This window comes from Aquarana catesbeiana, linkage group LG01, assembly GCF_042186555.1.
Source record: "Aquarana catesbeiana isolate 2022-GZ linkage group LG01, ASM4218655v1, whole genome shotgun sequence".
Taxonomy (NCBI): Eukaryota; Metazoa; Chordata; class Amphibia; order Anura; family Ranidae; genus Aquarana; species Aquarana catesbeiana.
Genome location: NC_133324.1, coordinates 280,705,873 through 280,718,762, shown reverse-complemented (window position 1 = coordinate 280,718,762; position 12,890 = coordinate 280,705,873). Strand labels below are relative to the sequence as shown.

General features: G+C 43.8%; 1 protein-coding gene across 4 annotated transcripts in view; it reads right to left on the bottom strand.

Annotated features, from left to right (window-relative positions):
* DGCR2 (DiGeorge syndrome critical region gene 2) overlaps positions 1-12,890 on the bottom strand; it is a 103,625-nt gene that overhangs the window by 15,196 nt on the left and 75,539 nt on the right. For 2 of the 4 annotated variants that reach the window (XM_073629159.1, XM_073629168.1), the window contains 4 exons: positions 11,068-11,287; positions 10,269-10,345; positions 8,530-8,706; positions 7,521-7,724 (listed from right to left, as the gene is read on the bottom strand). In XM_073629159.1, the coding sequence (XP_073485260.1) occupies positions 7,521-7,724; positions 8,530-8,706; positions 10,269-10,345; positions 11,068-11,287 (678 nt within the window). The remainder of the gene's footprint in view (positions 1-7,520; positions 7,725-8,529; positions 8,707-10,268; positions 10,346-11,067; positions 11,288-12,890) is intronic. The other 2 variants (XM_073629165.1, XM_073629172.1) reach the window with 1 other exon arrangement.

The window sequence follows — 12,890 nt, the reverse complement described above, 5'->3', positions numbered from 1 at the left end:
CCTAGGCCCCTTTCTAGGCCTGGCTGCAAGAACTCCAAAATATGATAGACTAATGGAGAGAGCGGATCCCAAGAATGTTGCTGGGCAAACGCGGTGAATCCCTCCCAGATCCTGTTGTACGTGCCATTTGTTGATCTTTTCCTGGCCTGTTGTAGTGTGGCCACTACTCTAAGTGAACATCCTTTATCCAGCAGCCTTTCCTTTTCAACCTCCAGGTCGTTAGGAGTAAACGTTCTGGTGACGGGTGCAGGAATCGACCCTGAGAGAGCAAATCCGGGCTCAATGGGAGCGGAAGCGGCTCCTCTGTGTTCAACTGTAATACAGTCGTGAACCAAGGCCTCCTTGGCCAGAAGGGCAGCACTGCTATGACCGTGGATGTTGAGTTCCTCAGCCTGGCCAGAAATCTGGCTATTAGGGGAATCGGAGGAAAAATATAGCCTAGGTGAAATTCCCATTGGTGGTGAAGGCAATCGATCCCCGCTGCTGTCGGATAGTCGTTCCTCGCTAAGAATCGGAGACACTTCTTGTTCTCTGGGTTTGCCGCCAGATCTATATCAGGAATTCCCCATTTGCGAGTGATGAGAGTAAAGGCTTGGAGACTGAGAGACCACTCGTTCGACACAAATATCCTCCTCAGGTCGTCCGCTAGTTGGTTTTGTATACCCGGAACGTAGATCGCCTTCAAGTCCATCAGGTGAACATGAGCCCACTCGAGTATGGGTCGCACTTCTTCCATGAGCGTTCTGCTCCTGGTACCTCCTTGTTTGTGGATGTAGTTTACCGCTACCGTATTGTCCATACGTAAGAGAACACTTTTCCCTGCTAGGAACGGTCCGAATGTTAGAAAAGCCTGCAATGCGGCTCTGAGTTCCAGGACATTTGAGACTATGCCCTGTGGGCGGAAAGACCAACGTCTCTGCGCTCCGTGATGTTGGTAATGTGCTCCCCATCCCTGGAGGCTGGCATCTATCGTGACTATTTCTGGTAATGGAGAAACTATAGGACGACAGCGTGTCAGGTTGCTGACTCGTGTCCACCACCATGCTGATCTTTTTATTGCCTGGCTGATGATTATTTGCTGCTTCATTGAAGACCCATTCCATTGAGACAGGAATGCATTTTGAAAGACCCTTGAATTCCATTGGGACCACTGGACCATTAGGAAGGTTGAGGACATCGAGCCCAGGATGCTCAGACACATTCTGGCAGGAAGATGTTCTGCCGCCAAAAGGTTCTTTATTTTGTGAATCTATGGCCTTATCTTCTCTTGAGGCAGCCCGACCGTATTGGAGCTGGTGTCTAATTCTGCACCTAAGAAGATCATTCTTTGCGTTGGGACCAGACTGCTCTTTTTCCAATTTATTATCCAGCCAAACTGTTGAAGTGTGGAAATTAGAATTGCTCGATGTTGGAGGGCAATTTGCTGGATGATGTAGTCGAGCCCTTTTTCTCTCAGAAGAGCTATGATCGGTAGTAAGACCTTTGTAAAGGTTCTGGGAGCCGTCGATATCCCAAACGGAAGGCTTTGGAACTGAAAATGCTGGCGACCTATTGCAAAGCGTAGGCATTTCTGGAAGGTTTGGTGCACCGGAATATGCAGATAGGCGTCGGACAAATCGACCGAGAGCATCCAGTCCTTTGTTCCTATTGCTAGTAATATGGACTGGAGGCTCTCCATCTTGAAGGATTTGACTGAAATTGTTTCGTTTAGGTTTTTCATGTCTAGCACTGGCCTCAAATCTCCCGTCTTTTTTGCCACTAGAAAAAGCGGAGAGTAGAATCCTAAGCCCTTCTGCTCGAGGAACCTCTATGATTGCTTGTTTTTGCGACAGTTCTTGAATATAACTGGTCAGGGTCTTTCGTTTTGGTAGAGAAGATGGTGTTCTGGTCGGTCTGAAGTGATCTTTGGGAGGTTTGTGTTTGAATGACCATCTGTGACCCTCCTGGATGGTGGAAATCGTCCAGGAGTCTTTTATTTGATTTGCCCATGTCTGAGTAAATCGCCTCAACCTCGCTCCTACTATTGCGGGCTGGGCGTGCGCGCCATCAAAATGACTTCTGCTGTTCTCCTGAATTGGGGACTTTCGGTTTCTGCACCCTCACAAAGGACGATTGGGAGTTTCGCCAATTTCGCTTGAATTCCCTAACTGGTTTGTAAGATCTTGCCTCTCGGTATCTTTCTGGCAACTGGCATCTAAATGGTGGATTTCTTTGTTGTTTGGGTCTTCTATCGGAAGGGATGAGGCCAGACTTCCCTCCTGTAACTTTCGAAATTGCTGTATCCAGTTTAGGACCGAATAAGTTGGTGCCGTCATAGGGAATCCTACACCAGGTAGATTTAGAGGTCGCATCTGCGACCCATGGTTTTAACCAGAGTGCTCTCCTTGACATTACTGAAGCCAACATCGCCCTTGCTGAAGATCTTATGATATCAACGGCCCCTTCAGCCACGAAGTCTCCTGCTAGGCTGAGTTCTTGCATAGCTGATATGATTTTTTCCTGGTCTGCTGCCTCCAGCAACAATTTTTCAATGTTGGCTGCCCAATAGGTAATTGCTCTGCCGACCGCTGCCAGAGTGATCGCTGGTCTGCATGCTCCTCCTGCCGCTGAATAGGTCTTCTTAAGATCGATGTGTATTTTTCGATCCATTACATCCCTAAAGGTTACGGCATCCTCGATCGGAAGAGTTACATGTCGCGCCAGACGCATTAATGAGGAATCTACTACAGGAGCTGAAATTAGAGGTTTTACCATTGGTTCCCTTAATGGGTAGAGTTTTGCTATCCTGTTGTTCAGACCGTTTTTTTTTATCTGGTTTCTGCCACTCATCCTTTATTAACTCCTCTAGCTCTTCAATAAAAGGAAAGGTTTCAGGGTCCTTTTTCAGGTTAGGAAAATACTTTAACTTGCGTGGCGCCTCCTTCTCCTCCTCCCAACCGATTGCCTCTTTTACCGATTTTGCGAAGGGATCTATAAGTGCAAAATCAAAGGAAGTGGGCATTAGAATCTCGTCCTCTTCTGGGGACTCTTCCTGAAGAGTATGAGAGGCTGACGGGGAGAGATCTTGAGGCGTATAAGAGGTTGAGGCCACTGAAGCCTGTCTGATGAATTCGTGGGCTGCCACTTGCATGATAGATTCTTTCACTGACTCTCTTATTATGTTGGATGCTTCCCTTGCATCCGATTCTTTTTCACGAGTTGCTTCTTCAAAACAGACTTGACAGACTAGTTTACCAGGTAGTGCTACTGCCCCGCAGACCCAGCAGGCATTGGCCGCAGGATGGGTGCGTTGGTCATCGCGAGATTGACGGGATGAAGTCTCATCTCTATGGTGATGGGATGAGGTTCTTGACCGACTTCTTCTGGACTGGGAATGTTTTGAAGGTGATCGGTCCCTGCGTTTGGAGTGCGTTGACCTTGATGATCTGCCAGAGCTATCAAAATGATATAGCATTAGTGGCAAGGCTCTATTTTACTCCTCTTCACTACTTACCTAATGTCTGCCCCCCTTACCTTGTAGCCCGTGGATGGTCTGCTGGAGCAGCGGCCTCCATGAAAGGAGATAGAGTGTATCTGAAAGGAAGAAGTGTTTTTTTTTTTAAAACAGGAGGTGCCACAAAAATGCAGAGCTAGCAAGGTGGAAGAGTAATCCAAAACTTACCAGTGTCAGGGATAGCACAAGGGTCACAAGGCAGCACTGTGGTGAGGCTCTGGTGCTCATAGAGGCTAAAATGACAGGATTCCCTGTTTTTAAATAAACCGCCTTCGTGGTGGCTCTGACGTCACGCCCGCCCACGCGCAGTGGCCATTTGCGGCGTCCGGCGCCACCTTGGAATTTGGCACGGCCGCATATGTCAGATCCTGTGCGCCCTAGAGCCGGTGCCATGCACAGTAAGGAGACGCTGAGGGACTACAGCGCCCAGCGCACCCGGAGCAATAATTACACAGATGTGCATAAGGGAATGCTATATGTCAGCAAAAAAAAGGAAAAGAAATGAAAACAGTACCTGGAGGCCGCTGCAGATGTCACAAAAAACCTCTTTAAGGTTTGTAAGGCAAAAGTTGATTTTTTTTTTTTACCCCTGAGACCACCAGAGTGGGGTTTGCCTGCATAAAGCTCTTTTAGAGACTGTACAGCCAGGGCTTCCAACTAGGAGAGGCTGAACCTAGCTGGGGCGAAACGGTAAGGGGTTTCCAGCTTTTACCGGTCCAACCATCTACGTGAGGGAAAAAAATGAGAATACAACGGTGGGCTCCTCTTCAAAACTTATAGCTAACCAGTCCTATCAGGTTGAGGAGGTGGAGTCACAACCCATTGTGTGTGCTGCCATGATGTGTCAGGAAAGGTTTATGCAATAACCAAGAATCATTTAAATCTGATTAAGCATGATAGTTTACCATAAAAATGACTGAAAATTGGGTGCTGCAGTCATGTACAAATAATAAACTATACAATGGTAATTTCAAGCAGCAAATAAAGTTATGTCTTAGCTAAATGTTTACATTAATTTATTTGCACCTTAAAAAAAAAAAAAAATTAGGTATTTGCCAGCAGCAAAGCAACTCCCAGTTTATATTTAAAGATCTATCATTTACCTTACAGCGCTGTCCCCTACGGGACAAAATACATGTAGTCATTTTCCCATGTTTCTAAATGCTTTCTAACTATAGTTATGGAGGGCCAAACTGCCCCCTCCTGCCGCAGCCAATCCAACAACAGCTATGAAGGAAACGGCTTATCTCAGCTGTGAGAACTTTCCTAGGACAAGCAACATGCAAAAAGAATGCAGGGATGACACGTTCTCCCTCCCTGTGCATTCTTCTTGCAAGTGCTTATATAGTGAGTGAGTACACCCCTCACATTTTTGTAAATGTTTTATATCTTTTCATGTGACAACACTGAAGAAATGACACTTTGTTACAATGTAAAGTAGTGAGTGTACAGCTTGTTTAACAGTGTAAATTTGCTGTCCCCTCAAAATAACTCAACACACAGCCATTAATGTCTAAACTGCTGGCAACAAAAGTGAGTACATCCCAAACTGAAAATGTCATAATTGGGCCCAATTAGCCATTTTCCCTCCCCGGTGTCATGTGACTCGTTAGTGTTACAAGATTTCAGGTGTGAATGGGCAGCAGGTGTGTGAAATTTGGTGTTATCACTCTCACGCTCTCATACTGGTCACTGGAAGTTCAACATGGCACCTCATGGCAAAGAACTCTGAGGATCTGAAAAAAAAAAAATAAATAAAAAAAAAAAAAGAAGAATTGTTGCTCTACATAAAGATGGCCTAGGCTATAGGAAGATTGCCAAGACCCTGAAACTGAGCTGCAGCACGCTGGTCAAGACCATACAGCGGTTTAACAGGACAGGTTCCACTTAGAACAGGCCTCGCCATGGTCGACCAAAGACGTTGAGTGCACGTGCTCAGTGTCATATCCAGAGGTTGTCTTAGGGAAATAGACGCATGAGTGCTGCCAGCATTGCTGCAGAGGCTGAAGGGGTGGTGGGTCAGCCTGTCAGTGCTCAGACCATACGCCCCACATTGCGTTAAATTGGTCTGCATGGCTGTCGTCCCAGAAGGAAGCCTCTTCTAAATATGATGCACAAGAAAGCCCGCAAACAGTTTGCTGAAGACAAGCAGACTAAGGACATGGATTACTGGAACCATGTCCTGTGGTCTGATGAGACCAATATAAAACTTATTTGGTTCAGATGGTGTCAAGCATGTGTGGCGGCAACCAGCTGAGGAGTACAAAGACAAGTGTGTCTTGCCTACAGTCAAGCATGGTGGTGGGAGTGTCATGGTCTGGGGCTGCATGAGTGCTGCCGGCACAGGGGAGCTATAGTTTATTAAGGGAACCATGAATGGCAACATGTACTGTGACATACTGAAGCGAAGCATGATCCCCCTCCCTTCAGAGACTGGGCCGCAGGGCAGTATTCCAACATGGTAACGACCCCAAACATACCTCCAAGTCTACCACTGCCTTACTAAAGAAGCTGAGGGTAAAGGTGATGGACTGGCCAAGCATGTCTCCAGACCTAAACCCTATTGAGCATCTGTGGGGCATCCTCAAACGGAAGGTGGAGGAGTGCAAGGTCTCTAACATCCACCAGCTCTGTGATGTCGTCATGGAGGAGTGGAAGAGGACTCAAGTGGCAATTGTGAAGCTCTGGTGAACTCCATGCCCAAGAGGGTTAAGGTTTTTACTTTTTTTTTTGACACTGTCCTTAAAAAAAAAAAAAAAAAATTAAATTGGCACTTTTTTTTTATTACAAGGAATGTAAACATCCCTTGTAATAGAATACAAGCAAGACAGGACCTCTTAAATATGAGATCTGGGGTCAAAAAGACCTCAGATCTCATATTTACACTAAAAGGCAAATTAAAAAAAAAATCTCCTTTAAGAGCATTGGGCGGAAGTGACGTTTGACGTTGCTTCCGCCAGTCAATGTTATGGAGCCGAGCAGGGGCCATCTTCCCCTCACTCGGCAGCCTGGCCACCACAGGAAAGGACGCAATCGTTGCCGCCGCTACCGCCGGGTCCGGTAGGCAGCAGGGACCCCCAGAGCGCGGCGGGAGGGGGCACCTCTCCCGCTGCCGATAAAAGTGATCTTGCAGCAGTCTGCAAGTGGTTAAAGGAGTTGCAAAGCAGCCACCCCAGCACCCTCCTACTTACTTACCTGAGCCCCACCTCTCTCCAGCGATGTCCACGAACGTCTAAGCCATCCGAGACACTCCTCCTGACTGGCTAAGACACGGCAGCGGTGCCATTGTCTGAATGGACACAGGGAGCTGTGACTCGGCTCCAGTGCCCCCTAAAGGAAACTGCTGACTCTGGGGGCAATCGACATGAGGGAGGGGCCAGGAGCAGCAAATAGGGACCCGAGAAGAGGAGGATCCAAGCTGCTCTGTGCAAAACCACTGCAACTGAGCAGGTAACTTTTTTTTTTTCTTCTTTTTAAAATGAGACTTTACAAGCACTTTAAGTAGCCATCACTTCATATAAAATTTGCTGTTAGTCAATACCATTGGAGGGGTTTCTGATTATCCCGTTGATGTCACATGAACTAAAATAAGCAATAGTGTATATCATCTATCTAGTGGCAGTTAACTAAACAAGTTTCTTTTGAGAAATTCCCTAGAGCTGTTTTCATTATGTGCAGTCAGACACTGCTTTATAACCCTGGAAACCATTGCATCACAACAAACATCTAGATCAGGGATATGCAATTAGTGGACCTCCAGCTGTTGCAAAACTATAAGTCCCATCATGCCTCTGCTTCTGGGTGTCATGCTTGTGGCTGTCAGAGTCTTGCTATGCCTCATGGGACTTGTAGTTCTGCAACAGCTGGAGGTCCGCTAATTGCATCTCCCTGATCTAGATAATATACAAAATTATGTGCCCTTAAATATAAAAGTTATAGCCATCCTTGCCCTACATATAGATCGATACAAACACTTCTAATCATACAACTATCCCATAACCTACAACATTAAGAGAGTCCCAATTACCTGGGTCAAGACAAGTGAATTTGCAGCATTCTTTGGGATCCTTGCGATATTGCTGGCATCCCTGTGGTTTCTCGCATAGAGCAGCTACGCACATTTCAGGTTCTCCATTGTGGCAAGTGCAGCTCAGACATGGATCATCCCCTTTAGGAGTGAAGTAGTAGCCCTCATCCACAATATTGTCCTTGATATCAACACAAGTCTGACCTAGCAAAGAAATATCATTATTGAGCAAACAATTATTGTCGCATTGCATTTACTTACTATAAGTGTTTATCGGCGATTAAAAATTTCAGCTTTTACAGTTTTTTTTTCTGCGTTTGGAGGCAGCATTCTTTTTGCACACACCAGTACTTAGTGAAGTAATTAGGTCCCCATCACATGAAGGGTCCAATCAGGTCCTCCTTTCAGTTTTTTAGGCAGACCTGCTCGAATGGTGCATTCACCCCTATGACTAGTGGGTGTAAAAACGGACATAAGGCCAGCCTACCTCAGGCAGATCAGAACAAAGTGCACTCGGGTGTAAACATACAGGCAGGCAGAATCTGGTTACTCACGGCCACTGACAGTGGAGTGGACTCTGACCATTTCCACTCTGCATAAACTGAGCCAGTGATCAGCAGGGGATCTGTAGACAGATCCCCTGCTGTACTCAAAGGGGCCCCCCATGTGAAAGGGGCCTTAGTGTCACATTAGTGCTCTTTAGTGCATGTGAGCTTGTAAGCTGGGTATACACTAATAGAGGTTTCAATGGAAACGAGAGGAAAATTCTTAGGGAGATTTGTATGAAAATTATCAGAGAGCATGTTAATTTGAGATTTCTTTGCTTTAAAAACTCAACTCCGGGCAAGAAAAACGTTTTCCCATGCAGTCAGGCTACAGCTAGATAAAACAAAAACTGTGCTTCTTCAATTCAGGCTGCAAAGTAACAAAATTGATTATTTTAAAAGGGTGGTGATTTTTTTCAATACCCATTGTACATATTAAACAGTCAACAACAAAACCCACTTACTGCGCTTGCACAGGAAGGACGACTTTTCATAACAGTTCTCAGCGTACCAGCTGTGCAGGCCATGGTGCCGTAGAGAAGGCAGATGGAAATACTGCAATTGTGCACACAATATATTCTCATTCTCAGACATTGCTGAACCAAATATGGGCACTGGGGGTAAGAAAACTTCAGAGGAACCTGAGAAATGACATAAGGCATTTATGATGTAAGTACCAATCTAGCTATTGTCAAAGACCAAAACAAACGTAACCAACTAAGTCCAGACACTTTCACCCCTTCCAGTCCAGGCCAATTTCTAGCTTTCAGAGCTGTCACACTTTGAATGACAATTACTCAGGCATGCAACACTGTACCCAAAGGAAATTTTTAGAATTTTGCAAGACAGAGCTTTAATTTGGGGGTATTTAACCACACTGGGTTTTTTTTTTATCTTTTGCTACATAAAATGAAAAAATACCAAAATTCTAAGAAAAAAAAAAAAAAAGGGGGGGGGGGGTCTGCTATAACATTTTTTGCTAATTTTATTTTTTACAAAATTTAGGCCAAAATTTATTTTAAGTTATTTTTACCAAAAAAAGTAGCAGATCAGTGTATATTTTTTAGTCTGTGTGAAGGTTATAAAGTCTACAAACTCTGGTATATATTTGAAAATTGATTAGTCCTGATTGTACTGACTGTCAAACTCATTTCTTAATGCCCTAAAATACCAGGACAGTACAAACACCCCCAAATGACCCCTTTCTGGAAAGTGTTCAATCCAAGGGTATTTAGTAAGAGGCATGGTGAGTTTTTTAAAGCTGTAATTTTTTTGTCAAGATTTGGAATATATATTTTTTTTCACAAACCTGTAAATTTTAACAAGTTATTTCACACACACAGCATACGTATAATTACACCCAAAAGCACATTCTGCTGTGCAAGATTTTTTTCACAGCCTAGCCGCATAGAGGGGCCCAAAATACAAGGAGCACCTTCAGGCATTCTAGGCGCATAATTTAAAAATCTAACTTCTAGACTACCCATGACATTTTTGGAGGCCCTGGAGCACCAGGAGCGCCTGGTGTAGCGGTGATTAGGGACAATATGACTGGTGTGGCAGTGATCAGCGACACTAACTGGTTTGGCAGTGGTCAGGGCCAATATGACTGTGTGGCGGTAATTAGAGACGCTGGGGGAAAAAACTATATACCTCTCTCAATCTCATTTACATAGTGACATTGTACTGTGCTGAGCAGGATTTTTTTTTATCACTGTAATAAGCAAAACAGTAAAAGGCTTTAAAAGGTTTCATTCAAGAAACCTTGTGTACTACCTACTGTGATTGGTCACAGATATCACATGGTACAGGGCCTCTGTGATTAGCCCTAGTATCATGTGATCGCTGTGACCAGAGTTTACACAGTAGTAAACAATGACATTGTTTACTACTGTTCATGTGCTCATTGTGATTGGTCACAGTAATCACATGATATCAGGGCCACTCACAGCGGCCTGGTACAATGATTGTGATCAGTTGTGTCTGGCGGACACAGCCATCACCAATCCTGCTGCTGCGTGCTCTAGAGTGCATGCACGAGTGGCCACTGCAGGAGGATATGCGGGTACTTCCACCCGCATTGGCGCTGCTCACGTCAGACCATAGTACAAGAGCTGTACTCAAGCCATAGTGTAAAGAACAAATTTAAACATTATAAAAGGCCAACATGTTTAAAAGTGAAACTGCAGTAGCCTACACTTACCTTTATAAGCAACCTCCCAGTGTCCCTCCACAGAATGGTTCCTGTTTGTTACCACAAACTGGTAACCCACCCACAACCTGTTGAACAATTAACACAGTAAACAGTTTTGCAGAGCACCAGAACAAAACTACAAAATCTAGTTCCCGAATAAGATAAGCTCAATCCTGTCAGGGTAATAAAGCTACCTGGCCACCTTCATGTATTATGGTCAACTATAGTAAAAATGTAAACAGGACTCATAACATTTAAAAACATGTTAACGGACTAAAGTTAGTCACCTTATCAGTGCAGGATCAATTGTATAGAAAACCATAAAGTTGCATTTGGTTTTGCAATAGTAAATAAAAATGTGTACTTACAGACAGTGTAGAAGTGATCACGTCTACAGGAAAAAGCATAACTAGCTCTTAAAGTGGTATTAAAGTTTCGGCTTTAACAAAAAGGAAAAAAAAAAAACAAGTTATACTTACCTGCTCTGTGCAGTGGTTTTGCACAGAGAAGCCCCGATCCTCCTCTTCTCGGGTCCCTAGAAGACGCTTTGGCTCCTCCCCCCTTGACCAGTGCCCCAAAAAGCAATTAGAATGCATAAAGGTAAAAAGCCTTTACAGCCACATTAAATTTAAAAACAAGCTTAGAGATGCTATTGCAGCCATGATCTTGTTAACTTCCTCTTACTCTCCCGTAGTAGTTACAGCTGTGGCAGTAAAAGGTTTGATGGTCTATGACAAAAGTGCCTATTCAATGTTAAAAGTAAGCACTTTTTAGTTGCATGATCTGTAATTTTTAAATCTTTCCTCACCGTCGCTGGTCCTTTCTTAAAAATGGCCTTTCTTCCATGTCCCACTCCTGAGCCAAAATGAATTTTAACTCTGAATCTGTGGTAAATGTTGCCAGTGAGCCATTCACTTTCTGACATGTCTGAACGGCATCCCAGTAGTTTTCCCCAGAGGAGTACACCTTATAGCAGCTTGCTGTTCCATCATAGTGGTGCCATCCTGATGGGCATTTTCCTAGGAAACATAAAAAAAACAAGGGGGATCACCACCCCCACAATGTGAACATCTTGGACACATTAAGGTAGAAAGCTCTGTATAAGTGGTCCTAAAATAATGGCTAACGAGACCAATAGTGTACTTGTGTACCTTTGGTTTACTTTGTTCAAGTGCGACACTGTCACAAGGTCAGAGGTCACCAGAAGACTGACAGTTGTTGCCTGTCAATTGCCTGACCTCAAACAATGCACATTTATAGATGAAAGACAGGGGTTGATTTAATGAAAATGAAGAGTGCAAAATCTATTGCAGCACTGCATAGAAACCAATCAGCTTTCAGGTTTTATATAAAAGCTCAATTAAACAAGCTTTAAGCGGATTAGCTACCATGTCAAAGCTGTACCAGATTTTGCCCTCTCCAGTTTTAGTAAATCAACCCCACAGTGTGCAAGGTCAAGAATCTGACTAGGCATCAACAGTCAGATTTTATCAGACCTCTGAATGCCTCAGGTTCCCATATTTCTATCCTAACCGTTTCCTTTTAATGTTGCTTGCTTGAGGTACTTACCTGGCAAATTTCTATGGTTACAGTAAAATATGTCCCATTACAATTATACCAAAAGAAGAGACCTAAAAACTGGTTATTCAACATCAGTAGTTTACAAATCGGTTGCCATCTTCAGGAAACACATTATGATTTAATACCTTTACCTATATTGCTTTTTAAGATGCTCCTGAACTGGAATTGCTAACTGACACAGGGATCCTATTCTGTTAAATATATTTTTCATTTTTTTGTATTTTAAAAATGTCTGTAGGCTTGCGCTCTTGTATGTCAGTATAATGAGGAGCAAAATAACCATCTTTTCCTCCCTCACTGTGTAATCCAGCCCCTTAGCAGAACAGCCCTTTTGGTCCTTATTAGCCCTCATGCACACAGGCTGTTAAAAAAACGTTATGAAAACGCCAGTATCTTTGCAGTGATTTTTTTAAACTTTTTTCAGCTTTTTTCAGTGTTTTTGCAATAGCGTTTTTGAGCGTTTTTTTTTTTTTTTCAAATTTTTTTTTTTTTCCAATGGATCAAAAACGCTAAAAAACATTGGTGAATGACGTTTTTGAGCGTTTTTCAGCGTTAGAGCGTTTTTACAGCTGAAAAACGTCTTTCAGAACCCACTGGTCCTGGGTTTTTTTTACAGCTTAAAAACACCTATGCCACTTGAAGCTCAAAAACACCTAGGTGGGCATGAAGCCATAGACAGGCCTTTTTAAGCTGCAAAAAAGCTCAAAAAAGCAGCTGTAAAAACGTCCGTGTGCATGAGGAACTAATGTCAGAGGATGGGCTAGTCCTGACAAAAAAACTGTGCACAAGCATTATTGTTCAAGGATCCTCAAACGGTAATGTTGTAGCTGTTACAGTGTAAAGTAGATTATACTCAACTTGTCAGGTTGATGGTTTTTAGCTAGTAATAGGGAGATGGGACCAGCAACCTACTTGCATATAGGCACACAAGAGGACAGCCCAATAAACAGTTCATGACAAGACGCTATAGAAGAAAACAGACACTGAGGAGGAGTTTAAAAAGATCAATGAAGACTGCTTGCTCAAAATATGCACAACTATTCTCTACTA